A 27620-nucleotide genomic window follows, 5' to 3' on the forward strand; every position below is an offset into this window, starting at 1 on the left:
GCTCTAGGGTCCAGCAACCCTTTGAATGAGAGCAGCGCCAAGAGGAAGGAAGGGGGGGGAGAAGCACAGTTGGTACATTCCACGTCCTCCTGTTTCGACAAGGGACCCGAGTGCGCCTTCGGTATCTATGCCAGGCCTTTGAAGCCTCTCTGGGCTACGACGGTTTCCTGAGGAAATCAAGGAATGGCGCGGTCTGGCCTGGTCTTCTCTCTCTCTCTCCCCCTCACACACCAGCAGCAATGGTACAGCCCGGAGCTGAGGCTATAAGAAGCGGCCGGAAGCGGAAGGACGTCCCTCTTATCCGCTCTCGGCGCGCGCGAGGGAAGCGGCGGTTGGGAGAGAGGCTGAGGGCAGAAAAGCGCGGGAAGAGCGGAGCGAACCAAGTGAGTAAGGCCGGGGGGGGGGGGAGAGAGATGGGGCTGATATGTGAGGCGGCTGGCCGGAGAGGAGGGCAGGCGCGGGCCTGGAGGGGGAGCGAAGGGAGCCGGATCCCCACAGCCTCCGCCGGCTCGTCTCTCCCTCGGAAGAATGCCCCCCTCCGCGGAGATGGGAAGAAAGCGCTTCCTTCGAAGGCCTCGGGGGGCGGAGAAGCGCCGTGACGCCGAGGTAGGAGAAAGAGAGAAGCCCGGCGGGGGAAGTCCAGGCCCCGCTGCGCGCCCTTGTAACTGAGCGAGGCGGGCGCGTGAGAGGCCTCGCCGGCCCCTGAGGGAGCCCGTCCTCTCGCGAGAACGCGTGGCCTTCGTGGGGCCGCGGAGGCCGGCAATGGCGGCGTGGCCTCGCGAGGGGGCGCTGTGGGCTGGGCTGGGCTGGACGGGGCAGGCAGGCGAGCAACGGGGAGCCTGGGTGCTTTGCAAAGGGACACAGTGAGTTATTGTGAATGGAGAAATCTGAGGTCTCCCTTGGACAAGAAACAAGGACCCCAGCCAGGAAGACCAGAGCAAAACAGAAGCCAGTCGGCTTGGTCTTGATTGAAGGCTTTCATGACAGGACTCCCACCTGCCACCAGGTGGAACAAGATGGAAGCCCCGAACAAAAGAGAACCCAAACTTTTATTAGCTGCTAATCCCCATGTTACACCCCCCCCCAAACTACATCACTCATACATCAGGGTTACATCATGAAAGGGGAGGTCGGGTGGCAGTGATCTGAGCATCCTGGACCCTGCCCCATGGTTCCCCTTGCCCTCCACCAAACACCCACCAAGTGGAACAAAAGAGATATTTACATTTCCCTGTTTCCCAGCCGAGTGAATCCCACCCTTTTGTCTTTATCTGGGTTTGTTCTTTCTGGAATGGCTCCTTGTCTGGCCCTCAGGTATCAGGATGTCAGGGATTATCACTCAGGCAGAGGGGCTGCTGAGGAGCTGAGCTCACAGGTCTAGATGAATTTCTGAAGTTTTCCCAGTGAGCCAGTGCATAGATCCATTTATCAGTGAATTCTTACATTTGGTATCATGCAGCAAAGGCCCTTTGAACAGATCGGAAGAAACTGTGATGAAGTGTGTTACGGAGGGGGGGGCATGTCTTCTTCACCTTCTTCTTCGCTACATTATATCCATTTATTCCCAATTGTCAATGTCAAAAGGGACTAAAATCTATAAAATCCAAAGAAAATCAACGTGCCAATTTGCTCAATTTCTCTAGGACTCTATCACTCCTCCCCTGTCCTCCATAATCCCTCAAGTAAGGTGTCAAGACCCTAATCCTGTCAAATCACTCTGCCAAGCCTTTCCTCCGGAAATTCATTGATCAGTGAATTGTTACATTTGGTATCGTGCAGCAAAGGCCCTTTGAATAGACAGGAAGAAACTGTGATGGAGTGTTTTGTGGGGACAAGTCACAAAAGTGATTGTGCTGTTTTTGGTAGTGGGCTGCATGTGCATGATATCTGCTGGAGGGGCAACACCCCCCCACACACCTATACATAAATTCCTGCAACAATACATAGACAGGTGAATTCACAACATTGTGCCAAAATAAGGCGAGAAACCTCCATTTCCCTTGTAACCTGAAAACTGACCAATCAGGCGCCACTTCGTTTGACAGACGCCCAATCAGAAACAGCGTTGGGAGCCCCTTAAACTTCAAATCCCCTTAATGGACAATGGCCTTTATAAGAAGAGCTGCGTAAACATCAGGCAAACGCTGCAGCGCTCAGAAAAACCCTCTGCAAAGAGCAGGTCAACATCTCACCCATCAAACAGCAGGGCTTAAAACGGAACCATGAAATCATAGAACTGTAGATGTGGAGGGGACCACGAGGGTCATCTAGTCCAGTGTTCTTCAACCTTGGCTTCCTAGAAGCAGTTGGACTACAACTCCCATCATCCCCAGCCAGCTTAGCCAATGGCTACAGGTGATGGGAGTTTTAGTCCAGAATCATCTGGGAGCCTAAGGTTGAAAAATGCTGATCTAGTCCAACCCGGTGCAACACGGGAATCGTTTGGTTTACAGAAAAGCTCAAGATACACGTTAAGAAGGTCATAACCACAGCCCAAAGGATTATTGGTCATCCCCTCCCATCTTTGGAAGAACTGTACGGTTCCCGTTGTCTTAGGAAAGCAAACAATATCCTGCAGGATGCATCTCACCCGGGACACAGTCTGTTTGTACTACTGCCTTCTGGCAGGAGATACAGAAACATCAAGTCAAGGACAAATAGACTGAAAAATAGTTTCTATCCAAGAGCTGTGGCCTTCTTAAATGCAGTAACTCGATAGTGTGACCTGGGAGTTTGGTGGGTGTGGGTGTGGCTGGAATGTGGTTTGTTTGGTTGTTGTTGTTTTGTTTTTGTTGTTTTTAAGGGATGGCATCCAATTTCGTTGCACTTGTGCAATGTTGCACTTGTGTAATGACAATAAAGAATCTATCTATCTATCTATCTTAATCTACCCACACTGAGTTGTTAGCTCTGAGAAACGTAGAAAATGACAGGATATATTTACACGAATTCTTCAAACTTAGGCGACCCGTTAAAAATTAGCTGATGAAGATGAATATGTCGAAAGAGGGTCCTGTCCTGGTCTCTGATCCATAATTGTCTTCTGACTTCTGCTCAATGATTGAAACTCAGATCTTCACGTCAAATTTGACTATGGACTAACGTGAACTTTTCTCTACTCATGAACTCTTATCTCTAATACTGTAACGAATCATTGTATTATACATATCCTTATGAATTTGTAATCTTTGTTTCAGTTTGTAATCTCTATTTGAGTTTGTAATCCTTGTCAGAATACTTACTTTTGAATGGATTAGTTTTGGTTACAATTGACTATTGATTTGCGAGTAGGGACCACTCTCACTACTGAAACTTATATTGGCCAGAGTTCTTGGTGTGCTTTTTTCTTGGTATATTTAATAACAAGAACTCCAACTTATTTAACGTCGTTCTCTACCGACTGAGCCTTCCCAGGTTTGTGGAAATCATCAATTAAGTCAATAAAACCCTGTTGTATGAATGGAAAGCGATGGAAAAACACTGTAAATATCCAAACAAACTGTTTTATTTTGTACAGGAGGGTAAAACAAGAAATACATGAGCATAAATAAAGTGTTTCTGAGCCGCAGTGATGGGCAGAGCAGGGGTGGCCATGATCCCAGAAGCAGAAGAGCACCAACTCGGACCTTTTCCCCTCAGCTGTCAATGGGCCACCTGACCTGATAAAGGACAGACAGAAAAATAATACTGTATACTCACCATATTGGCACAAGAGAGTGGATGAGCAGAACTGAGCCGACATAACTGTAATGCCAAAAGGAACGTAAAATATTTGCTCTGAGAGGAAAAGGCAGGCAATACACTGACAGCTTGACTGACAGCTGACAGGTCATGGACTCAAAGGTCTGTCTGTCACTCCACCTGTTTTATGGCAGGGCATGAAGTTTGAATGAAGCTTCTCTGAAATGAATTGTGGAGGGGAAATGTAACTTCTAAAAGGAGTTACATGCCTTTGTTTGGGGCTTATTCTTTCCGGGCTTAGAGGTTGAAAGCTTATCGCAACAATAAAGACAAGGCTTAATAGCTGCTTCTCGCTTTCCTATACCTGGCTGCGGTCTCTTGATTTATCCTGACTGGGGAAAGGGCCTCGCGGGGGGTACTGCAACCAGGGGTACCCAGATTTCAAGTCACCTTGGTAACCAGGAAAGGACGATGGGGCTGAACAGCCGCTTTTTGCTGGCATTTATTTCTCTGACCTGCACGAGGACCTCGGGGGATAACTTGTCCACTGCAACCAGCAATGCCCAGATTTCCATTCCAAAAGAAACCAAAGCTATTCAGCAGGGTGCAAGCTGGGGGTTGCCTTGGGGCATGCACAGAGTGCACACGATGCGTGGGCAAAGGGGAATGCTGAACCGTGGCCCTCTCTCCCATCCCTTTGGACTGAGACTCCTGGCACCCCCCCCCCGCCCTGCCTCCACCCGAAACGGGCATGTCCTGAGTTGCTCCTGCAGTCAGAGAAGGGTCCTCGAGCCACTCAGGCAAACAGATCCCCAAGCCCTGCTTCCCCTCCCTCTTTTTCCTGGACCATAAGAGCAGGGCCCCCATTTTCCAAGTAAGAGTTGGGCCTGCATGTCCGAATGATCTTTTCTCTTGCAGGCAGACAAGTTCCTGACCACTCACCTGAGGGGCAAGTGGGCAGCCCACTCAAACTTGCACCACAGATCCGACACCGGCACACTTAGGGATCTGCACAGTATGCACATCATGCGTAACAGAACTCAGCATTTTGGCTAATCTACTTTATTTACATATAAACACACACGGAGCACTGCAACATGGCTCCCTCTCTCTCCAGCATCAGACAGCAAAGAGGAAGAACAAAGGACAATAGTCCCACTTCACGGAACACAAACATCCTGTCTCCGTCACTTCCCACTCTGTGGAGTCAAAACATACACCGTCATGTAAAAGACAACAATCCCATTACGGCAGTCATGGAGCAGGTATTCTAACAGGGCCACGACCTGCTTTTCTCGCTGCCGGGCTCTGCAAACCTCAGGTTAATAATGCACGTGTGAATGAGACAACCAGCCTTGGGCTCCGCAGGCAAGCACAAGAAGGGGGTTCGGGCACCAAGGACCCAAGATCAGGCATCAGGCACGGCGCCTTTTATTGGAAACGGTGCATACAGACAGGGATGGGAGGAACAAAGACTCCCGCGTGTCTCCCCCCCTCACAACCCTGCGTCCCCTGATGCTGCTTCGGGTCAAGTCTGGGTCCCTCTAGGTAACGAGGAGCTGCTGGGAGGCCGGGAGGCCGCAGGATTCTTTATGGGCGTTGAAGAGCTCCTTCAGGGCCTTGACGTAGAGAGCGTGGAAGCTGTTCACCTCGTCCTCAGTGGGGCACGGGCGGAGCGGGACCGGAATAGGCTTCCCCACTGCAGGAAGGAGAAGAAGTGTGGACAGTTGGGGAGTCTGCTCTGCCCCTCGCCCCCACCCCATGGCAGCCAGGGCCTCCCCACCCCCCCAGCAGCTTTGCACCCTGTGCTTGGGTTTCAGGGGTGGCTTAGGTGCAGTAATGGAGGGGACCCCAAGGGTCATTTAGCCCAACCCCTTGATTAATGGCCAGCCAACCTCTGCTTATAAACCTCCAAGGAAGGGGAGGAGGAAATCGGTGGGTGGGTGGGTGGACGCACGCACGCACACAATGGTAGCTCCCTCCATAGCAAGCCCCATAAAATGAGGCGGCTCGTTTGATTTCTGCATTGCAGAGGGGTTGGAGTAGATGACCCTTGGGGGTACCATTCAACTCCACAGGTCTCCGATTCAGTTCTAAGGGCGAAAGGGAGATGCACTGCTGTTTTATACGATGCTGAAGAGTTTGTGGCTCTTTGCAATCAGGTTGGTGAGTTGGGATTTTGGGGTGCAGGGCGAAGGCTAAGGAAGGAACGAGGAGCCTTGTGGGTCCTTACCCACCACCGTGAGGGGGGCAGCCATGGGCAGGAGCCCCCAAGAGGTGCTGGAGAAGAGGCCCCTCCCGCTGAAGAGACAAGGGGCGAAGCCGATCAGCTGCTTGAAACCGAGCTGGAAGCGGCGAGCGAAGCTGCCCTCAGGGAACCGGATCAGTTGGAAAATGTCATTCTCCCCAAAGGTGTAAACGGGCACCAGGTCAGCCCTGCGAGGAGGAAGAGGAGGAAGAACTTACTTTCTGTTTTGAGAGAGGGAGAGACAGCATGTCGGTGCGCTCTCCCAGGTCATTGATTTATTTTGCTGCTGTACAATAAATCGCTTCTTAGATTAGGAGGAGCTGCGTACGAGGGTTTTTCTGCATGCCTCTGATTCCTACACACACACTTGCTATCTGTTATGCTCTGCTGAAGCCAGGAGGAGCAGAGCGGCGTATCGGAAGAATGCTGGATGCCAAAGCACTTCAGCTGTTCGCAGTCAAAACAGACGTTCAACAAAACAGGATATGGCTCATAACTCACAGGTTATGGAGTCAGCCGCCCAGGTGATTTGGCCGGCTCTTGAGAGGGTCCATCACAGAACCACAGCAGGAGCCAAAATCAATGTCGCCAGAAGTTTGTTTGAGGTGAGGCTACATCCGGGGGACAGCATCAGAGAACATGTGACTAAATTGGTGGCTGTGCTTAACCGACTGAAACAGTTAAACATGAATTTTCCAGAAGATTTGAAAGTTTACATTCTTCTGAGCTCACTAGACAAGAGTTATGACAATTTGTGCCTAACTCTAGAAGCCATGCACCTTGCAGTTTGTCTCGGGTCGCCTATCAATGAGGAGGAACATCGGCAGAGGGGCGGCACGCAGGCCCAGGCAGTCCTGCTTCCAAGAGGGGGGGGGCAGTGAAAGAGGACACCGTGAAGGCTTTTGCTACGAGATGTTATCGTTGTGGCTTGGAAACCCACCTGCGTAAACAGTCCCAAGGAAGCTGCACAGAATGCCTCCAAGGCCATTGCCCTGGGCAACCAGATTAGGGGAACGGACCGGTGTGGGAACATAAGAAAGGTCCCAGAGGAACTGACAGAGACGCAATGTCACATCATTTTGCAGTTTCCATAGCAACAGTGAAGGACAGCGACCAGAGCAACGTACAGCGCTGGGTAATTGACAGCAGAGCCAGTCATCAACCGCTGCCATCTGGTGGCCAAATGCGGAACTGCAGGGCTGTTTCTAAAGGAAAAACAGTCACGCTTGCTGATGGATCCAAGAGACAGCTGACAACTGTTGGCTCTGTTTTTGTTCCTTTTCTGCAGGCTGAACTGGAAGCATTTGTGGTCCCAGGGATGAAATGCTGTCTAATGTCTGTGTCTTCTTTAGTTAGAGATGGGTTTAAGTTTTGCTTTGAGAATAATGCATGCTCTATTTCCAGGGGCGGGACTGGAACACTGAACAACATTCAGTGTTGAATGTCAGATCAGGCTATTCTGGAAACATCTCAAGCAGGTAAGGGTAACACTGGGTCAGCACAGACAGTGTGCAAATGTTCCCACTCACAATATGTGTCATCATTTGTGGAACAGGAGGATGTCCCCCTGCAATTGGGGATATGTGAGAAAAATACCAGGGTGCACTGAGGGATGCAAAATGAAGTCATGTGCCAAGTTCCTGGATTGCAGAGCATGCAAGAAAGTAAAGGTAAGAACGAGCAGTTATCCTAGGTCTAACGGGGTAACCAAGAAACCTTTTGAGTTGATTCATGTAGATATTTGTGGCTCTATGTCCGTTGCAAGTCTGGGCGGCACTAAATATGTTTTAACCTTGACAGATGATTACTCCAGAAACAGCTGGGTGATACCTCTGAAGGACAAGGGTGAAGCTGCCACCATGCTGAGGGAGTGGGTCACTGCAGTGGAACTCCACTGCAGAGTGGAACTCCACCCTGCAGAGGGTTTGCAGTTTCCAATCAGATAGTGGTGGGGAGTTCACTACATTGCAGAATTACTTTTGCAGAAAGGGATACGTCACAGGTTGACGGTTCTGCACTCACCACAGGAAAACGGGGTGGAAGAAAGGCGGAACAGAACGCTCCAGGAAGCGGTGGAAGCGATGCTTTTTGACTCAGGCTTACTACAATGCTTCTGGGCGGAAGCTTGGAAAACGGAGAATTTCACTCTGAATCGTTCCTACAACTCTGTTGTAAGGGGGCGCACCCTATTTTCTCTTGCATGGTAAGAAACCAAAGGTACATTTATTTCGTGTGTTTGGGTGTGAAGCTTTGGTTCTTGTGCCGAAAGCTAATGCAGGAAGGGTGGCCCCAGGTCCCAGAAAAGGATCTTTTGTGGGAATGAGCGAGGGACAAAGGAGTGAAGATTTGCTTATCCAGAGGGCAATCAGTCACAGGTTCTAGTCAGCAGGAGTTCTGAGTTTTGTGAGCAAAGTGGGTGGACAGGCATCCATGGGAATCCTGACATTCTCAGTTTGCTTGACTCTGCTGAAGATGGAGAGTTAGTAACTGAACCTGCTGAGGACCAGGTCTCTGACCAGGAGCAGGAGCAGGAATGGCCATCTCCAGAGGCTTTTAAGCAAGAGCCTCGGAGTGCGCCAACTTCTCCAACCAGTCCAGCTAAGTTCAGAAGGCGCAGTCAGTCAGAGGGGGAGTCTTCTGAGGACAAGGACACACATGCTGGTCCCAGTACCTCAGGGTGAGAGGGGGCATCTGACGTAGTGCCAAGGCGTTCTGCATGCACTACGGAAGGGAAGCCGCCCAAAAGGTTCTCAGTCACTGTGTGGCTTGGTTTGGCTCAATGCGAACCAGAAAGTTTTGAGGAAGTGCAACAGTTGCCTCAGGCAGAAGCCAGGAAATGGCATGAGGCAATGGAGAATGAGTTGAACTCAATGAAGTCTCTAGGTGTGTTCTCCACCACAACACTGCCGGCAGGCAAACAGGCCGTGAGCTGTCATTGGGTTTACAGAATTAAACCCATAGCGACAGGAGCACCACAGTACAAAGCTAGGCTAGTAGCTAGAGGTTTCACACAGAGAAAAAGGCTGCATTATACTGAAGTGTATGCTCCAACATCTAGGAGTGAAACTCTACACTTGCTACTAGCAGTTGCTGCCCAGAGGTGTTGCCAGGCACATCATTTTGATGTGGATGTTGCTTATTTGAACTCAGATCTGAAGGACGAACTGTACATGCTACCTCCTCCAGGGTTCGAGGGCAATAAGGCAGATGTAGTGCTGAAGTTACACAAATCCATCTATGGCCTCAAGCAATCGGCCAGAAACTGGAATTTGTGTCTGAATGAAACTTTGGAAAATATGAGTTTCTGGAAGAGTCTTGCAGATAGCTGCCTGTACCTGAAGGGATATTGGGAGAAAAGCAATGACAAACCTAAACAGCATCTTAAAAAGCAGAGACATCACCTTGCCAACAAAGGTCCGTATAGTTAAAGCTATTATTTTCCCAGTAGTGATGTATGGAAGTGAGAGCTGTACCATAAAGAAGGCTGATCGCCGAAGAATTGATGCTTTTGAATTATGGTGCTGGAGGAGACTCTTGAGAGTCCCATGGACTGCAAGCAGATCAAACATCTCCATTCTGAAGGAAATCAGCCCTGAGTGCTCACTGGAAGGACAGATCCTGAAGCTGAGGCTCCAAGACTTTGGCGACCTCAGGAGAAGAGAAGACTCCCTGGAAAAGACCCTGATGTTGGGAAAGATGGAGGGCACAAGGAGAAGGGGATGACAGAGGGCGAGATGGTGGGACAGTGTTCTCAAAGCTACAAACATGAGTCTGACCAAACTGTGGGAGGCAGTGGAAGACAGGAGTGCCTGGCATGCTCTGGTCCATGGGGTCACGAAGAGTCGGACATGACTAAACAACAACCTGAAGGGGTCAGGAGAGACACAGTGTTGGTCTTTGTTGATGACAACATACATGTGGCTAAGACAGGTAAACAGGTGCAAGGTTTTGCCAGAGCATTTTAAACTCAGGAACCTAGGACCGTTAAAAGTGTACCTAGGCGTCCATATATATAGAACCGAGGAGGCAGTTTCTTGCTCAGTCAGAAAAGCGAGATTGAGCAGTTGCTTGAGAAGTTCAGGATGGCTGAGTGTGCAGGGATCAGAACAACCATGGAAACGAGCTATGTGAAAGTCAGCTTGGGAATGTTCTGAGTTCGAAAACGCTGAGATCCTTCAGTCAGCTCTAGGGAGTTTGTTGTATCTTTCCCAATGGAGCAGACCAGACATAGCATTTGCTCCAAATCTGCTCAGCAGGGAAGCTACAAAGCCAGTGTGACTGCCTGGAATGGCATCAAGCGAGCGCTGTGGTATCTGCAGGATACCAAAGATTTCTGCCTCAAACTGTCAGCTGAGGGTGACACACAGCTCACATCCTGGACTGACAGTGATTGGGCAAATCTTGGGGATAGGAAATCAGGGTCTGGGTTGGTAGTGAAGTTTGGAGAATCTCTAGTTGGGTGGAAGTCCCGAAAGCAAAGTCTCATTGCGCTTTCCTCTACAGAAGCTGAATTCAGCGCGTTGTCAGAGCTTTGTAGGGAACTGCAGCTCTAAAAGTGTTTGGTCCAAGAGATCTGTGGGGAGTGTTGCTTGCCCATCACCGTTTGGGAAGACAATCAACCCTGTTTGACGTTGGCAGAGTCTGGACAGTTCAAGTCCAGAACTAAACATTTAGACATACGTTTCCAAAATGTATGTCAGAGTGTCCAGACAGGCTTAGTAAATCTGAAATACTGTCTGAGCCAGAAGAATCTGGCAGATGGGTTCACTAAACCTTTGAGCGTCCAAAGACACGGGGAGTTCTGTGAAGGGTTGTGTTTGGGGTAAGTGGTAGTACTTACATTCACCCCAATGGTACAGGACGAGAAGGAGGGGGTGTGAGGAGACCCAGAGCTTATAGGGTTAATAGCTCAGGAAGTTACGTCCTGTCACTGGTGGGGTATTCAAATATGGGGTTTTATGCTTTGTTATGTGAGCTGATTTTTCGGAAGAGTGCTGGACGCCCAGGAACTTCACCTGTTTGCAGTCGAAACAGACGTTCAACAGAACAGATTACGGATCATTACTCACAGAAGGAATGTCGGGTCAGGGAGAGCATTTGATCCAACCAAGAAGCTTTGAGGTAGGGTAGGCTGTGGGAAGGCAGGGTCCTTAGCATATGGAATTCATGGCCTGTTATACATTATGAGAAAACTTAATTGGGAAAAAGAGAAGGTCCCAACGAAGGAGGAGTGGCCTTTGAAGGAAATGGACTAGGCAGAAACGGCAAAGCTCACAGCAAAATTAAGAGATCAGAATGATGAACTTTTTACAGAAGGATGGAGGCCGTTTGTGGATTACTTAAAAAACATTACAGTCAAATGAAATCGCGGACAGGATTCGAGATGAAAGCAGCAGAATAAAAATGACAAAATAATTGTACTAATCTTTTTGTAATAGATGAAGATACAGCACAGTAGCTTTGAGTAAAAACACTGTGTAGGTGGAAAGTCCACTTATGGAACAGTGGAATTATTTGTTAGGAAGGTTATTGTGAAAACATAAGAAAAATGTAATAAAAAAATTATAGAGCAAGGAAGGACAGGGACCTTCCATTCTCGCAATTGCTTCATTGGGGCAAAATCCACCAGGAAGCACTGCCATGCTCACGAGGCCCGAGATATTGCTGACCTGCACCCAACATGCCCCCCCGGACCCCCCTTGCTTCCTTGGTGCCCCTACCCGTGTTGCAACGCTAGGCGCACGAAGCCCTTCTTCCCTTGAAGGCAGACACGATGCTCTCCGGGGGCACTGTCCAGGGACTCGGACGCGCCCCCCACCACAATGACCACCGCGTGCCCGGGGGGGCCACTCAGGAGGAAATCCAGGGAACTTTTGTTGACTGAGACCATCCCTGGAAGTGGGAGGAAGCAAACATTATTGTGGGTGTGAAACATCTCCAGGGGTTCCCTGCTTTGCAGCGGGTTGGACTAGAGGACCCTCACGATTCTCCTCCAACTGAAATTATGCGAGTCGGTTAAAGGGCAAAAGGGTTGCTGGCAAAGGATCAGCGTGTCTGGAAGTGGTTGGAGGAAAGACGGTGTCTAACTGATTGAGATTGAATCCTGACAAGACAGAAGTATTGCTTTGGGGGGCAAAGGGGGGCGGGCAGGTGTGGGGGGCTCCCTGGTCCTGAATGGGGCAACTGTACCCCTGAAGGACCAGGTGCGCAGCCTGGGAGTCATTTTGGACTCACAGCTGTCCCTGGAGGCGCAGGTCAGTTCTGTGTCCAGGGCAGCTGTCTACCAGCTCCATGTGGTACACCGGCTGAGACCCTCCCTGCCTGCAGACTGTCTTGCCAGAGAGGTGCATGCTCTGGTTGTCTCCCGCTTTGACTACTGCAATGCGCTCTATGTGGGGCTACCTTTGAAGGTAACCCAGAAACTACAACTAATGTAAAATGCGGCAGCCAGACTGGTGACTGGGAGACCACATAAAACTGGTCCTGAAAGACCTATATTGGCTCCCAGTATTTTTCTGAGCACAATTCAAAGTGTTGGTGCTGACCTTGAAAGCCCTAAACGGCCTCAAAGGCCCAGTAGACCTGAAGGAGCGTCTCCACCCCCATCGTTCAGCCTGGATACTGAGGTCCAGAGCCAAGGGCCTTCTGGCGGTTACCTCCCTATGAGCAGTGAAGCTACAGGGCAGAGGGCCTTCTCAGTAGTGGTGCCCACCCTGTGGAATGACCTCCCATCAGATGTCAAAGAGAAAAACAATTACCGTAGATTATGGCGTATTAGGCAACTGGGCAGCTGCCAATTTGGGGGGTTGACTTAATATGGCCAGTCTTATACGCGGCAGCTTTGCTGGGCAGCAACAGTGGGCGGTGGGCTCCACTCCACACCAGGAGGAAGCCCCCCAGCACAGCCGGCTTAGCATCGCAGGGCAGCTTCCTCCCGGCGTAGAGCCTGCCACCCGCTGCCGCTGCCCAGCAAACCCATACCCAGCGTATAAGACGGCCTCTGACTTTTTAGGGAATTTTCTGGGGTTAAAAGGTCGTCTTATATGCCAGAATCTACGGTATCTGACTTTTAGGAGACATCTGAAGGGTGCCCTGTTTAGGGAAGTTTTTTAATGTTTGGTGTTTTATCGTGTCTTTAATAGTCTGTTGGAAGCCACCCAGAGTGGCTGGGAAAACTCAGCCAGATGGGCGGGGTATAAATAAGAATAATTATCTTCCTCATCACCACCATCATCATTTGCACAAACAAACGCCCCTTTTCATTTGCACAGGAGCAAACAATGGCAGGAAAAACAGGCATTCTTGCTGGGGAATTCTATTCCCAGGGGCGCTAGAAGGGCATTCCTGAGAGTGGGGTGGTTCCTCCCATTTGATGGGCCAGGCAGGGTTCTTGAAGATGGTCCTTAGGTGAGGGGCCACCCCACTTCCCTGCCCCCACCATTCCTTGCCCCGTTGGCCTCACCTGAGCTCATCAGGTACTCCCGGTAGACGGGTATGCGGAACACCCCTGCGAGGACGGCCAGGCTGGGGCGGAGGCCAGGGAAGGTGCGGGAAAAGCCGGTGGCCTCGGTGCAGAAGGCGGAATAGGCCCCCGCGCAGATGATCCCGTGGGGGTGGGAGCCCAGGACGTAGTTCCGCGTTGGGGGCAGCTCGGCCGTCTTCACCAGCTGCAAGGCAAGAAGGGCGAGGCATTTGGCATTTGGACCCCCACCCGAATGTCAGTGTGCAGATTCCATGGACAGCAGCCTTTGACGGCCGCCACCTCCTCCTTGTCCGTGATCTGGTCTCCAGGGGTTCCAGAGACCCTGGGCATCCTTCAGGAGCCCTGCCAACCCCCTTCTCATACCTTGATGGGGAAATAATCCCGGTGGAACTCACAGACTCTGCTGCGCCTCACCCAGTCACTGCGGCGCCCACCTGCAAAGGGAAGAGTCAGAGAACTGTGTGGTTGGAAGGGGATCCCCAGGGGTCATCCAGCCGAACCCCCTGCATTGCAGGAATCACAACTGAGGAATCCCTGGCAGATGACCACCCGACCTCTGCTTAAAAATTCGTTTAATTAGTTATGACTCACTGATGCTTAATTTTAGTGTTTATTATTGAATTCCAATGGATTATTGCATATTGCTTTACTTGGTGTAAGTTATTTTAAAGTTATTGTGACTTTTTATGTAGGATATGATTGTTACTATTAATACTTGATGTTTTATTATTAGTGTGTGTGTGTGTGTGTGTGTGTGTGTGTGTTGGAAGCCGCCCAGAGTGGCTGGGGCAGCCCAGCCAGATGGCAGGGTATAAATAAAACTATAATCAATCAATCATGAGGAGCAAGATGCTCCTTGGGGACCCTGCCAACTCTGATTCCATGTTATATTTCTTTTGATTCCTGTCAATTACAGGATTTTGTGTGTGTTTTTATAGCAAAATTTAATAAAAAATGATAAATACATAAATAAATGCAGCTGATTTTTCTGCCCTCCATACAGAGAGAGAGAGAGAGAGAGAAATGAAATGCCTTCTGCCGTTGTGTCATTTATTGGAACCTGTCTTGGAAACTAGATAACAGTAAATAGCAGAGACGGAAACAGGTTTGGGATGGTCGCACGCTGCCCCAGTGGAAGGGGGTGAGCTGGAGGAGGAGGGGCAGGGCGAGGCAGCAGCTCCAGCTGTGTGGGTCTGGGTGTGGGGCTCAGCACCCTTCTCAGACAAGGAGGGGCACCTTTCACCTGACCTCTAGGTAGGGTTGGGGGCAGTGCTGGATTTACCTATAAGCTAAACAGGCTATAGTTTAGTGCCCCAGTCCCTTGGGGGGCCCCAAAAAAATTAAAGGAAAAAAACCTGGATGCACATATCCGAAATATAAGATAAAGAACAAATAAAATAAAACCTACCTACAGGAACAGTGTTTTGTGTTGTGTCGGCTCCTGTGATGTAAGTCATGGGCCCCGCCTGCTAGCCTGTTCCCTTAATTATCCCTGGTTTGCTCATTTCTATATATAGGGTACCTACGATCTGCATCTGGGACGCGGGTGGCGCTGTGGGTTAAACCACAGAGACTCGGACTTGCCGATCAGAAGGTTGGCGGATCGAATCCCCGCGATGACGGGGTGAGCTCCTGTTGCTCAGTCCCTGCTCCTGCCAACCTAGCAGTTCAAAAGCACGTCAAAGGGCAAGTAGATAAATAGGTACCACTCCGGCGGGAAGGTGAACAGCGTTTCCGTGTGCTGCTCTGGTTCGCCAGAAGCGGCTTAGTCATGCTGGCCACATGACCTGGAAGCTGTACAATGGCTCCCTCAGCCAATAAAGCGAGATGAGCACCGCAACCCCAGAGTTGGTGACAACTGGACCTAATGGTCAGGGGTCCCTTGACCTTTACCTTACGATCTGCATAGACTGGTTGCATGGCTTTAGATACCTATTATGTCCGTCAATTACCTTAAAGCATATATTCAACTCAAAAAACAATGACAAATTGTTGTGGACAAAGGACAGCTGGACATATAAAGGACCCAAATCTGGCCCTGGTTGGAGAGAATCGAACTCACCTCTCTCTGGCGTATCCCAGTCGAAGATCCACCAGGCGAAATACAGAACGCTGATAGGCCAGAAGGAGGTGAACAGCAGGTAGACCAGGAGAACGGAGAAGAAGGGACCTGGGGGGGGGGGGAGGGAAGGAGATTCTGTGGAATCTTGTTTTTATGTTGGATGCTGGATATGTGATTGCCAAATTCTGATTTGAAAAACCAAATAAATATTTTTTTAAAAAAAACAAACCAATATTACAAAGCCCTGCCTGGGACCCCAACCCCAATTTCACGGGACCCCCGAGGATGTGATCTGAAGCCCCCCTAAACCCAGAAGAACATTTTAGGTTGGAAGCGGCACCCCAGGGTCATCTAGCCCAACCCCCTGCGGTGCTGACTCCCTAGTCCAGACTCACCTGGCCCAAAGCTGCTTTGGAAAGAAGAGGGGGGTTGGCTTTTGGGGGAGGGTGTGAAATAAAAAAATTAAGGTCTTATATATATATATATATAATAAATGTTTATAAATGTACCAAGCAAACACGTACATAAATATATAAACCACATGTCTGAAGCAGCACAGGAAAACTGCCCTGGAACCATTTTAACCCCCAAACTGACCAAACGATTTCTCTGCAAGGTCAACGGAAAATGGAAAAGCCTCCCCATTGCCTTTTCCTTCACAAATCCTGTCTTAAGGGTATGTCTGTGTGTGAATAGGGTGAGCCCGTGACCTGGCTCAGGAACTCAGTATTTGTCATTACAAAAGACTGGCCAGGCTCCCCAGGGTATCCAATCAAGTGAGCATTAACAGGTAACCTGCCAGACAGGAAATAAACAACGCACTCAGATTTCTCTTGTAGACCGCCCTTTCTGTGATGTAGGCATGATGTATCGGGGGGGGGGTCTTGAGCTACACCCCTTCTGTGATGTAGGTATGAAGTTTCTGGGGGTGGTCTTGGACTCCAGGGCGGCCAATTTAAAATGTCTATATGACGGTGGGCACACCTTGGTTCGGGGTCCTCCTCCTTTCCTGCGTGAGAGGGGAGCACCCCGTTGCAACAGTTCAATAAAGATCAGACTAGCTGCTTTGCTTCTCAATATTCTCTGCTTGGCCTCTGTTCTTTTCTCCCACCGATGGAGAACCTGCAAAGGACTCTCTTGTGTCCCCCATAATGGGAAAAGGGCAGTTTTCCTTTTATTACAGGGGCCTGGCCTGCCAGAGGACCTCCCAAGGGCCATGGCCCCAGGAAGAGGGGGAGGCCAAGCTGCCCCTCTTCCCTGAGCACCCCCTGCCCCTCCCTCCCACCCACCCAGCTCCCAACTTACCAAAGAAGAGGAAGGTGAGGACCCACTGGAAGACGCTAAGAGCCTCCAGGTGTTTCTTCAGAGCCATCTTCTGACCCTGGGTCTCAGAAAGAGATCCTGGGGAGAAAATCCACAAGGGGGGGGGTTGGGGGGGATGTGCAGCAGGATTGCAGCCAGGAGGGGCCCCTGCCTTGGCAGAAGGGAGAAGACGCAGGTGTGTTCAGCACAGGTGGCCTCTGACCTGCACCCCAAAGCCCAGCTGCTCCCCTTCAGCCGTGCCCTCAGGAAGGGGGCAGCATGTGGGGCAGGAGGAGGAGGAGGAGGAGGAAAGAGGCTCACTGGTCCAGGAGAAGATGTTGTCCTATCCGCGGCTGCAAGGCACCCGTCTGTCTCTCTGCCACCTGCACTTTGATAGCTAGGTGAGTCGGCAATAAGGATGCTGCTGTCACCCAGGTGAGGCAAAGGGGACCTGGCTGAGCTCTCCTCTTCCGAAAGGAGACAAGGTGCGTCATTTCATTCCTGACCTTAAAAAGGTCAAGCCCATTGGCTCCCAAACCGGGCGTGCCCAGAGGACCTTCAGATTCTTTTCTTTTGACACCTGGCCCTGCCTAGCCCTCGGCTCCCTCCCCTTGGCCCTCATCCCAGGGCCGCCCCGCCCTCTTGGTCCACAAGACAAAGGTTGGGTTGCCAGGATCCATTGCCCCATCTGCCTGCCTCCCTTCTCCAAACCAAGGAGGAAGCTGCGCTTTAGGAGATAATAATAATCATCATCACATTTTAATTATTTCCCACCCTCCCCAGCCAAAGCTGGGCTCAGAGCAGCATAAAATGCAATAAAAAGCAGGGACGAACCGTTTTCAAAACAACAGATGCATTTCAAAATCAGTGGGACTTATGGTGGAACCATAAAGCGGTATAGTTGGAAGGGACCCCCAGGGGTCATCCAGCCCAACCCCTTGCAAGGCAGGAATCGCAGCTTTGGTGGCACTAGCTCTAGGGAAGAAAGAGTGCCTCTGAGCAGGTGAAGAGTGCTCTGAGGATCCGCAGCTGCAGCTGCCTCCCTTTCAAAGGGACCAAGCACAGCTCTTCCTGATGGCCTTTAGGTGCCCCTGGAGGAAAGACAGGGTGAGAAATCACCAGGGTTTCTGAAGTGGGTGGGGGTGTTGGGTGCAGTTCAAAGGTTGCCCCCCCCTCCTCCTCCTCCTCCGTCTCCTGCCAGGCAGGGCAGTGAGGTCCAAGCTGACCTGACCTGGGGGGGGGGGGGGCAGAATTAAAACTTACGCAAACCTTTCCTGGTAATGACATTGCTTCCTGCCTCAGGGCAGGGCAGCCTCTCTACAAATTAGCATTTATATATCCAAATACTTTCCTCCAGAAATCTGTAAGCATCAGACATTGCATAAGGAGAGGCTTCAAAGAGGCGTATTCTCGTTTTGGCACCTCCAGCAACACGTCCTTGTAGATCATCCCTTTCTATATTGATGTATCGGAGCCCAATATTATTTTTGGTTGTATAAGACGTACTGTATTTTTCGCCCTATAGGGAGCACTGGCCCATAGGACGCACCTCGGGGGGGGGGGGTTGGGAAATGAATTTAAAAAATATATTTCTCCCCCCCCCGGCCGCGGGGCGGGGGCCCAGCCCCCAGAACAGGCTGCTATCCGCAAGCCTTGCGCACCGATGCCTCTCGCTCTCCAGGCTTCAGCGAAAGCCTGCATTCGCCCCATAGGAGGGCCTTCGGAATTCTGGGACTGTCCCTGGAAAATCAAGACACTTGGAGGGTATGGCAGGAAACTCTTAATCTCGAGGTCGCGGGTTCGAGCCCATGCTGGGCCAAAGGTTCCTCTTTTTCATTTTCAATTTTACAAAGAATCAAAATACAAACATCATATTTCTTTGACTCCCCCCCCCCTTGTGGATCCTTAGGTTACAATTTTTGTTCTACATCTCCTCCCTGACTCCAGTTATTATAAGTCCTTACTCCAATCCATGATTCGAATTTTTACTACACGTTTTCTGTCAAACCTAGGAGGGAATGTTGTTGTTTACAATTTTTTTTTTTCAAATGCATTTTAAACTCTCCCCATTCTTTATTGAAATTTGATTCTTCCTGGCTCCTGATTCTTCCGACGAATCCCGCATTGCGGATTGGCCCAGCATGGGCTCAAACCCATAACCCAGGAATGGGGAGGTGGGTTGGCTGGGGGTGGGGAGAGAGAGGAAAGAGACCCAGACAGGAAGAGCAGGGTTTTTAAGGAAGAGGGAGGAGGAGGAGAGGGGGAAGACTGATTTCCACCTATCGTATTTTTCGCTCCATAAGACGCACTTTTTTTGTTAAGTTGTGGGTGAACATATCAGACGACAAATTCTTCAAACAGCTCTTGTTTATTCAGAGGCCAGAACAGAACAGAACTGAGGAGCTCAGTCAGCCTGCTTATATAGAGCTCCAGTACGACGTTACTGTAGCAACTTTCTAAGACTACAGTGTCCAATCACTGAATATCACTTTCAATCCTTCATTTGCATAACTATCTACAATGTCCCCCTGCTGGCCCAGGGTGAGAACCTCAATACTGTACATAACACCTTTCTTCCTAAAAAGTAAGGGGAAATGTCTGTGAGTCTTATGGAGCGAATGCGTGGTCCCTGGAGCCAAATTTCACAGGGGCAAAAAGCAGATCATGCTTCTTTTATTGAAAGAGGGAAGGGGGTATAGAAACAAAGCCGCTGATCGGCAAGCAATCGGGAGTGAGATGAGGGAGGCTAGATATAAAGGAGGCTGCCTGGGAGGGAGGAGGTAAAAGCCCATGGATCCTCAGGATTTTAGCATTGGGTCACCCCAAATTCACCACCAGATCACACAGCATGTCCATGGCTACAGCCTGCACCAAACAAATCACGCACCCACTGTTTTGTGTGGCCGCAATGCGGCAAAAACGTGGTTACAAAGCACAGTTCCACATGGATCCTCAGGATTATTGCATTGGGTTGTAGCCTTTGAGCCCTTTCCCACGGGTTGGGTGTGCATTGCTCCCGTCAGCGAGCCAAGAAAGTTGCGAGAAGGCTGGTCAGGTGGATGTGCTGCTGGCGGCTAGGTCATCTTTTCCTGAGAAGAGGAGAAAGCTTTGTTCCTTTCAGCTACTTTGTGTTATGCTTTGTGTTATACAGCAGAGCTAATGCATTTTAGGTTTGCATCCCCAAAGAAAGAATTTGGGAAGTCTTGAGGCCTAGTTGGGGTGACTACACACTAATTGGGGTGACATCACAGTCAGGATTTGGGTATCCTGTCCCTTCATTCCCCCCCCCTTTATTTTGGACAGCCTTCCGTCCCAAGGAGGCACTGGCTGATATTCTCGAGCTAGTGCTATAGTCTGGGGCCGAACCATTCGTGACACCATTTTATGCATCATATTTTGCAAGCATTGCAATAAGTAAGGCACACAGGAGCAGAAAAGAAGCAAAATTATCAATGGGCCTAGTGACATCATCAAAAGTCCTCTAGGTTCGGAAGCCAATCAGTCCACCAGGACATGTCCCATCCGTTCCAAGTAGGGACAGGGACATGGGCCACTTTTTCAATTTCTGCTGCCAAATTTTGATTAGCTTCGCCATGGTCAGAGATGTTAAAGCAACAGGCCCCTTCTGTCACATTTAACGCAACACAAAACCCGCCCTGTCACGCCAGGAGAAAGTCCAGCCCTAAGCAGAGCTGAAGGACTGGGTGGCGATTAACCGGAGGGCTGTGGCCGTGGCATTGGCGACAATCTCTACTACCGCTTGGAGTCTTATTATGCGGTTTAAATTATAAATTGGCCCCCTTGCTCCTGTGATTTTCTCTCCCCGATTCCATGAGGCCGGATCATAATGGGCCACTATCCTTTCTGGAGGCCACTGATCCTTGCCCCAATTTTGGGAGCTGCCTCCTGCAACTACTACTAGGTCAACCGAGCGTCTCCTCCGACGGGGTGCAGTAGCAATCGGCTCATAAATCAACATGGGAGGAATTAAAGAGGCTGGAAAGCATCCCTCCCAAAGGGATGGTATGGAGATGATAAGCCAGCTTTCCACACACCCAATACACATCATGTCCTTGAGCAGAGACACCACCTCCCCCTCCTGAAGCCCTTGCCAAGTGCGTTAGGCATGCAGTTAGATTACAGCCAGAAAGAGTTCCTAGTGTGGACTCAGTCACGGTTGTCTGGGCTGGGAAGGTGCGATTACAACGGGAGGCCCCCACATACGTCAGATTGTTACTGGCGCCCTCAGACTGGTTCACACAGAGCCATCCAGGAATTCAGTGAACCTGGAAAGGGATAGAATGGTTCCATCAAAGGAATTGTTTCCCAGAGGGCGGAAGCCAAAAATTGGGGCCGTAACTGAGGACTCATTCCAAGGCACAGGGAGGAGGGGCATTCCTCCCAAAGCATTTGTAGGTCCCAGAGTGCAGACCGTGCAATTGGTTCGGTTTGCAGAATAAGCCCCCATTTCAGCCATTTGCAGCCGTTTATTATTCGTGTTGTGGGCACCCCACTCCCGCATTAGCTGCTTGGTCACCTGAAGGGGTGTGGGCACGCTGACGGCCAGAGGCAGTAAAAATACCACCATGGCCAAAGCCATAGTCACCCACAGCCCTATCCTCACCACCTGGGCTCAGGGATCTATTTATCTATTACCTAGTAGGTATTTGGGCCAGGGGGAGGCTTTAGGTAATTCTCTACCAGGTGGCTAGATAACGAATCGGGCTGAGGCATAATTCCCTGATTGAATGTCCCACACAAATACCCTCCCCTGAAAGAGTGGCGCAAGTCTAGTTCTTTCAGGAGCAACTGGGTGTTCCATTGTGACTGGCAAGGTTTCAAAATCTCATGTTGGAGCAGCTTTTTGATGTGAGCTTGCCGCGTCCCTTCCAGACTGAAACAGCACCTGAAAAAAACAACTTTGACAAAGTTCCCAGGAAACTTCCACTTGCTTTTAAGAAGTTACTCTTGAGGTCCTTGCTTAGAGCGGGGGGGGGGGGGGTAAACTTTGGCCTTCTGCGTTTATGTTGTTGGGACTGCAGCTCCTAATTAGCTCCAGGCAGTATGAGTTGAATCTTGTCAGGATTCAACTTCAATCTGTTAGCCGCCATCCATCCTCCAACCGCCTCCAGACACTCACACAGGACCTTCACCGCCTTCACTGGTTTTGATTTAAAAGAGAGGTAGAGCTGGGTATCATCCGCATACTGATGAACACCCTGCCCAAACCTCCTGATGATCTCTCCCAGCGGCTGCATGTAAATGTTGAAAAGCATGGGGGAGAGGACAGAACCCTGAGGGACCCCACAAGTGAGAGCCCAGGGGTCTGAACACTCATTCCCCACCACCACTTTCTGAACACGGCCCAGGAGGAAGGAGCGGAACCACTGTATGACAGTGCCCCCAGCTCCCAGCCCCTCCAGACGGTCCAGAAGGATGTTATGGTCGATGGTGTCAAACGCAGCTGAGAGATCCAGCAGAACTAGGAAACAGCTCTCACCTTTGTCCCTAGCCCGCCGGAGATCATCAACCAGTGCGACCAAGGCAGTTTCAGTCCCATGATGAGGCCTGAATCCCGACTGGAAGGGATCCAAATGGTCCACTTCTTCCAGGCGTGCCTGGAGTTGTTCAGCAACCGCTCACTCAATCACCTTGCCCAAGAATGGAAGGTTTGAGACTGGGCGATAATTGGCCATTGTGGCCGCATCTAAAGATGGTTTTTTAAGAAGCGGTTTAATAACCGCCTCTTTCAGTGGGTCTGGGAAGGCTCCCTCACGGAGGGAAGCATTCACCACCCCACGAAGCCCATCGCCCAGTCCTTCCCGGCTAGCTTTTATAAGCCAGGATGGGCAAGGATCCAGGAGACAGGTGGTTGGTTTCACTCGTCCAAGCAGCCTGTCCACATCCTCGGAGGTAACAGATTGGAATTGATCCCACTCAACTTGACTAGACAGAACTCTAGCACTCTCCCGCCCTGGCCCTGCTCCCACGGTGGAGTCTACTTCTTCCCGAATCTGAGCGATTTTATCTGCAAAAAACTTTGCAAAATCATTGCAGGAGATCGTGTGGCCCGTACTGGGCCCCGATGTTGCAGGTGGTTCCGCTAAATTGTGAACCACCTGAAAAAGTCTCCTGCTGCTGTTTTCTGCAGATGCAATGGAGGCGGCGAAGAAGGCCCTCTTCGCCGTCGCCATTGCCACTTGGTAGGCTCAACGTTGAGCTCTAACCTGTGTCCGGTCAGATTCGGAATGAGTTATCCGCCACCGGCGCTCTAGCCGTCTCAATGATTATTATTATTATTATTACTACTACTACTACACAAGATCCAGTGTAACCTGTAGTTCTATAGCATCACACAGCAACTTGTTTGTCTTGTCTATACCTAAGCTACAGTATTTCATTTTCTTGATTTAGGACGGTCGATGGCAAAGAAAGGCAACAGCGCTGCAGAAACTCAAGACACAGTTTGGTGTGTTAAGGAGCATCTTAAAATAAAACAGAGCATGCACATCTGCAGGAACTGAAGCCTTTCATCCTCTGTGGTCCAGGCAGGGAATCTGCTTAAATCACCAAATAAACAGAAAGTGACCAAAATGTGATCATTAACCCTTCCAGGTGTTGTGCAGCGGGAGAGAGGAATCTATCCCGCAGCATCCCCACGTGCATCTTGCCGCGCTCCTCTGCCCTGCTAGCTCTAGGGTCCAGCAACCCTTTGAATGAGAGCAGCGCCAAGAGGAAGGAAGGGGGGGGAGAAGCACAGTTGGTACATTCCACGTCCTCCTGTTTCGACAAGGGACCCGAGTGCGCCTTCGGTATCTATGCCAGGCCTTTGAAGCCTCTCTGGGCTACGACGGTTTCCTGAGGAAATCAAGGAATGGCGCGGTCTGGCCTGGTCTTCTCTCTCTCTCTCCCCCTCACACACCAGCAGCAATGGTACAGCCCGGAGCTGAGGCTATAAGAAGCGGCCGGAAGCGGAAGGACGTCCCTCTTATCCGCTCTCGGCGCGCGCGAGGGAAGCGGCGGTTGGGAGAGAGGCTGAGGGCAGAAAAGCGCGGGAAGAGCGGAGCGAACCAAGTGAGTAAGGCCGGGGGGGGGGGGAGAGAGATGGGGCTGATATGTGAGGCGGCTGGCCGGAGAGGAGGGCAGGCGCGGGCCTGGAGGGGGAGCGAAGGGAGCCGGATCCCCACAGCCTCCGCCGGCTCGTCTCTCCCTCGGAAGAATGCCCCCCTCCGCGGAGATGGGAAGAAAGCGCTTCCTTCGAAGGCCTCGGGGGGCGGAGAAGCGCCGTGACGCCGAGGTAGGAGAAAGAGAGAAGCCCGGCGGGGGAAGTCCAGGCCCCGCTGCGCGCCCTTGTAACTGAGCGAGGCGGGCGCGTGAGAGGCCTCGCCGGCCCCTGAGGGAGCCCGTCCTCTCGCGAGAACGCGTGGCCTTCGTGGGGCCGCGGAGGCCGGCAATGGCGGCGTGGCCTCGCGAGGGGGCGCTGTGGGCTGGGCTGGGCTGGACGGGGCAGGCAGGCGAGCAACGGGGAGCCTGGGTGCTTTGCAAAGGGACACAGTGAGTTATTGTGAATGGAGAAATCTGAGGTCTCCCTTGGACAAGAAACAAGGACCCCAGCCAGGAAGACCAGAGCAAAACAGAAGCCAGTCGGCTTGGTCTTGATTGAAGGCTTTCATGACAGGACTCCCACCTGCCACCAGGTGGAACAAGATGGAAGCCCCGAACAAAAGAGAACCCAAACTTTTATTAGCTGCTAATCCCCATGTTACACCCCCCCCCAAACTACATCACTCATACATCAGGGTTACATCATGAAAGGGGAGGTCGGGTGGCAGTGATCTGAGCATCCTGGACCCTGCCCCATGGTTCCCCTTGCCCTCCACCAAACACCCACCAAGTGGAACAAAAGAGATATTTACATTTCCCTGTTTCCCAGCCGAGTGAATCCCACCCTTTTGTCTTTATCTGGGTTTGTTCTTTCTGGAATGGCTCCTTGTCTGGCCCTCAGGTATCAGGATGTCAGGGATTATCACTCAGGCAGAGGGGCTGCTGAGGAGCTGAGCTCACAGGTCTAGATGAATTTCTGAAGTTTTCCCAGTGAGCCAGTGCATAGATCCATTTATCAGTGAATTCTTACATTTGGTATCATGCAGCAAAGGCCCTTTGAACAGATCGGAAGAAACTGTGATGAAGTGTGTTACGGAGGGGGGGGCATGTCTTCTTCACCTTCTTCTTCGCTACATTATATCCATTTATTCCCAATTGTCAATGTCAAAAGGGACTAAAATCTATAAAATCCAAAGAAAATCAACGTGCCAATTTGCTCAATTTCTCTAGGACTCTATCACTCCTCCCCTGTCCTCCATAATCCCTCAAGTAAGGTGTCAAGACCCTAATCCTGTCAAATCACTCTGCCAAGCCTTTCCTCCGGAAATTCATTGATCAGTGAATTGTTACATTTGGTATCGTGCAGCAAAGGCCCTTTGAATAGACAGGAAGAAACTGTGATGGAGTGTTTTGTGGGGACAAGTCACAAAAGTGATTGTGCTGTTTTTGGTAGTGGGCTGCATGTGCATGATATCTGCTGGAGGGGCAACACCCCCCCACACACCTATACATAAATTCCTGCAACAATACATAGACAGGTGAATTCACAACATTGTGCCAAAATAAGGCGAGAAACCTCCATTTCCCTTGTAACCTGAAAACTGACCAATCAGGCGCCACTTCGTTTGACAGATGCCCAATCAGAAACAGCGTTGGGAGCCCCTTAAACTTCAAATCCCCTTAATGGACAATGGCCTTTATAAGAAGAGCTGCGTAAACATCAGGCAAACGCTGCAGCGCTCAGAAAAACCCTCTGCAAAGAGCAGGTCAACATCTCACCCATCAAACAGCAGGGCTTAAAACGGAACCATGAAATCATAGAACTGTAGATGTGGAGGGGACCACGAGGGTCATCTAGTCCAGTGTTCTTCAACCTTGGCTTCCTAGAAGCAGTTGGACTACAACTCCCATCATCCCCAGCCAGCTTAGCCAATGGCTACAGGTGATGGGAGTTTTAGTCCAGAATCATCTGGGAGCCTAAGGTTGAAAAATGCTGATCTAGTCCAACCCGGTGCAACACGGGAATCGTTTGGTTTACAGAAAAGCTCAAGATACACGTTAAGAAGGTCATAACCACAGCCCAAAGGATTATTGGTCATCCCCTCCCATCTTTGGAAGAACTGTACGGTTCCCGTTGTCTTAGGAAAGCAAACAATATCCTGCAGGATGCATCTCACCCGGGACACAGTCTGTTTGTACTACTGCCTTCTGGCAGGAGATACAGAAACATCAAGTCAAGGACAAATAGACTGAAAAATAGTTTCTATCCAAGAGCTGTGGCCTTCTTAAATGCAGTAACTCGATAGTGTGACCTGGGAGTTTGGTGGGTGTGGGTGTGGGTGTGGCTGGAATGTGGTTTGTTTGGTTGTTGTTGTTTTGTTTTTGTTGTTTTTAAGGGATGGCATCCAATTTCGTTGCACTTGTGCAATGTTGCACTTGTGTAATGACAATAAAGAATCTATCTATCTATCTATCTTAATCTACCCACACTGAGTTGTTAGCTCTGAGAAACGTAGAAAATGACAGGATATATTTACACGAATTCTTCAAACTTAGGCGACCCGTTAAAAATTAGCTGATGAAGATGAATATGTCGAAAGAGGGTCCTGTCCTGGTCTCTGATCCATAATTGTCTTCTGACTTCTGCTCAATGATTGAAACTCAGATCTTCACGTCAAATTTGACTATGGACTAACGTGAACTTTTCTCTACTCATGAACTCTTATCTCTAATACTGTAACGAATCATTGTATTATACATATCCTTATGAATTTGTAATCTTTGTTTCAGTTTGTAATCTCTATTTGAGTTTGTAATCCTTGTCAGAATACTTACTTTTGAATGGATTAGTTTTGGTTACAATTGACTATTGATTTGCGAGTAGGGACCACTCTCACTACTGAAACTTATATTGGCCAGAGTTCTTGGTGTGCTTTTTTCTTGGTATATTTAATAACAAGAACTCCAACTTATTTAACGTCGTTCTCTACCGACTGAGCCTTCCCAGGTTTGTGGAAATCATCAATTAAGTCAATAAAACCCTGTTGTATGAATGGAAAGCGATGGAAAAACACTGTAAATATCCAAACAAACTGTTTTATTTTGTACAGGAGGGTAAAACAAGAAATACATGAGCATAAATAAAGTGTTTCTGAGCCGCAGTGATGGGCAGAGCAGGGGTGGCCATGATCCCAGAAGCAGAAGAGCACCAACTCGGACCTTTTCCCCTCAGCTGTCAATGGGCCACCTGACCTGATAAAGGACAGACAGAAAAATAATACTGTATACTCACCATATTGGCACAAGAGAGTGGATGAGCAGAACTGAGCCGACATAACTGTAATGCCAAAAGGAACGTAAAATATTTGCTCTGAGAGGAAAAGGCAGGCAATACACTGACAGCTTGACTGACAGCTGACAGGTCATGGACTCAAAGGTCTGTCTGTCACTCCACCTGTTTTATGGCAGGGCATGAAGTTTGAATGAAGCTTCTCTGAAATGAATTGTGGAGGGGAAATGTAACTTCTAAAAGGAGTTATATGCCTTTGTTTGGGGCTTATTCTTTCCGGGCTTAGAGGTTGAAAGCTTATCGCAACAATAAAGACAAGGCTTAATAGCTGCTTCTCGCTTTCCTATACCTGGCTGCGGTCTCTTGATTTATCCTGACTGGGGAAAGGGCCTCGCGGGGGGTACTGCAACCAGGGGTACCCAGATTTCAAGTCACCTTGGTAACCAGGAAA

General features: G+C 50.1%; 1 protein-coding gene and 2 long non-coding RNA genes across 7 annotated transcripts in view; 2 read left to right on the forward strand and 1 right to left on the reverse strand.

Annotated features, from left to right (window-relative positions):
- The window catches only part of LOC310829098, a 36377-nt gene extending 32335 nt beyond the window's left edge, over positions 1-4042 (forward strand). Inside the window, exon 2 of the long non-coding RNA XR_014557132.1 lies at positions 3518-4042. This is a non-coding gene — a long non-coding RNA (uncharacterized lncRNA). The remainder of the gene's footprint in view (positions 1-3517) is intronic.
- LOC310828945 (2-acylglycerol O-acyltransferase 3-like) overlaps positions 1-17273 on the reverse strand; it is a 56754-nt gene extending 39481 nt beyond the window's left edge. Inside the window, exons 1-8 of one of the 5 annotated variants that reach the window (XR_014557118.1) lie at positions 16780-17268; positions 15475-15582; positions 13776-13846; positions 13392-13596; positions 11650-11821; positions 5915-6117; positions 4968-5380; positions 3488-4680 (exon numbers count right to left, since the gene is read on the reverse strand). Coding sequence is in view for 4 of the 5 variants with exons in the window: in XM_083707054.1 (XP_083563180.1) it covers positions 5226-5380; positions 5915-6117; positions 11650-11821; positions 13392-13596; positions 13776-13846; positions 15475-15582; positions 16780-16846 (981 nt within the window). In the remaining variant the exon portion in view is untranslated. Of the gene's footprint in view, positions 1-3487; positions 4681-4727; positions 5381-5914; positions 6118-11649; positions 11822-13391; positions 13597-13775; positions 13847-15474; positions 15583-16779 lie in introns of those variants that run through there. The other 4 variants (XM_083707054.1, XM_083707055.1, XM_083707053.1 and 1 more) reach the window with 4 other exon arrangements.
- Positions 17274-23778: 6505 nt separating this feature from the next.
- LOC310829099 lies at positions 23779-27517 on the forward strand. Its single transcript, XR_014557133.1, has 2 exons — positions 23779-23850; positions 26991-27517. It is a non-coding gene; the product is annotated as an uncharacterized lncRNA (long non-coding RNA).
- Positions 27518-27620: the final 103 nt, after the last annotated feature.

The sequence above is a fragment of the Podarcis gaigeae genome (assembly GCF_964106915.1).
Source record: "Podarcis gaigeae genome assembly, chromosome: 13".
In the NCBI taxonomy this organism is placed as follows: Eukaryota; Metazoa; Chordata; class Lepidosauria; order Squamata; family Lacertidae; genus Podarcis; species Podarcis gaigeae.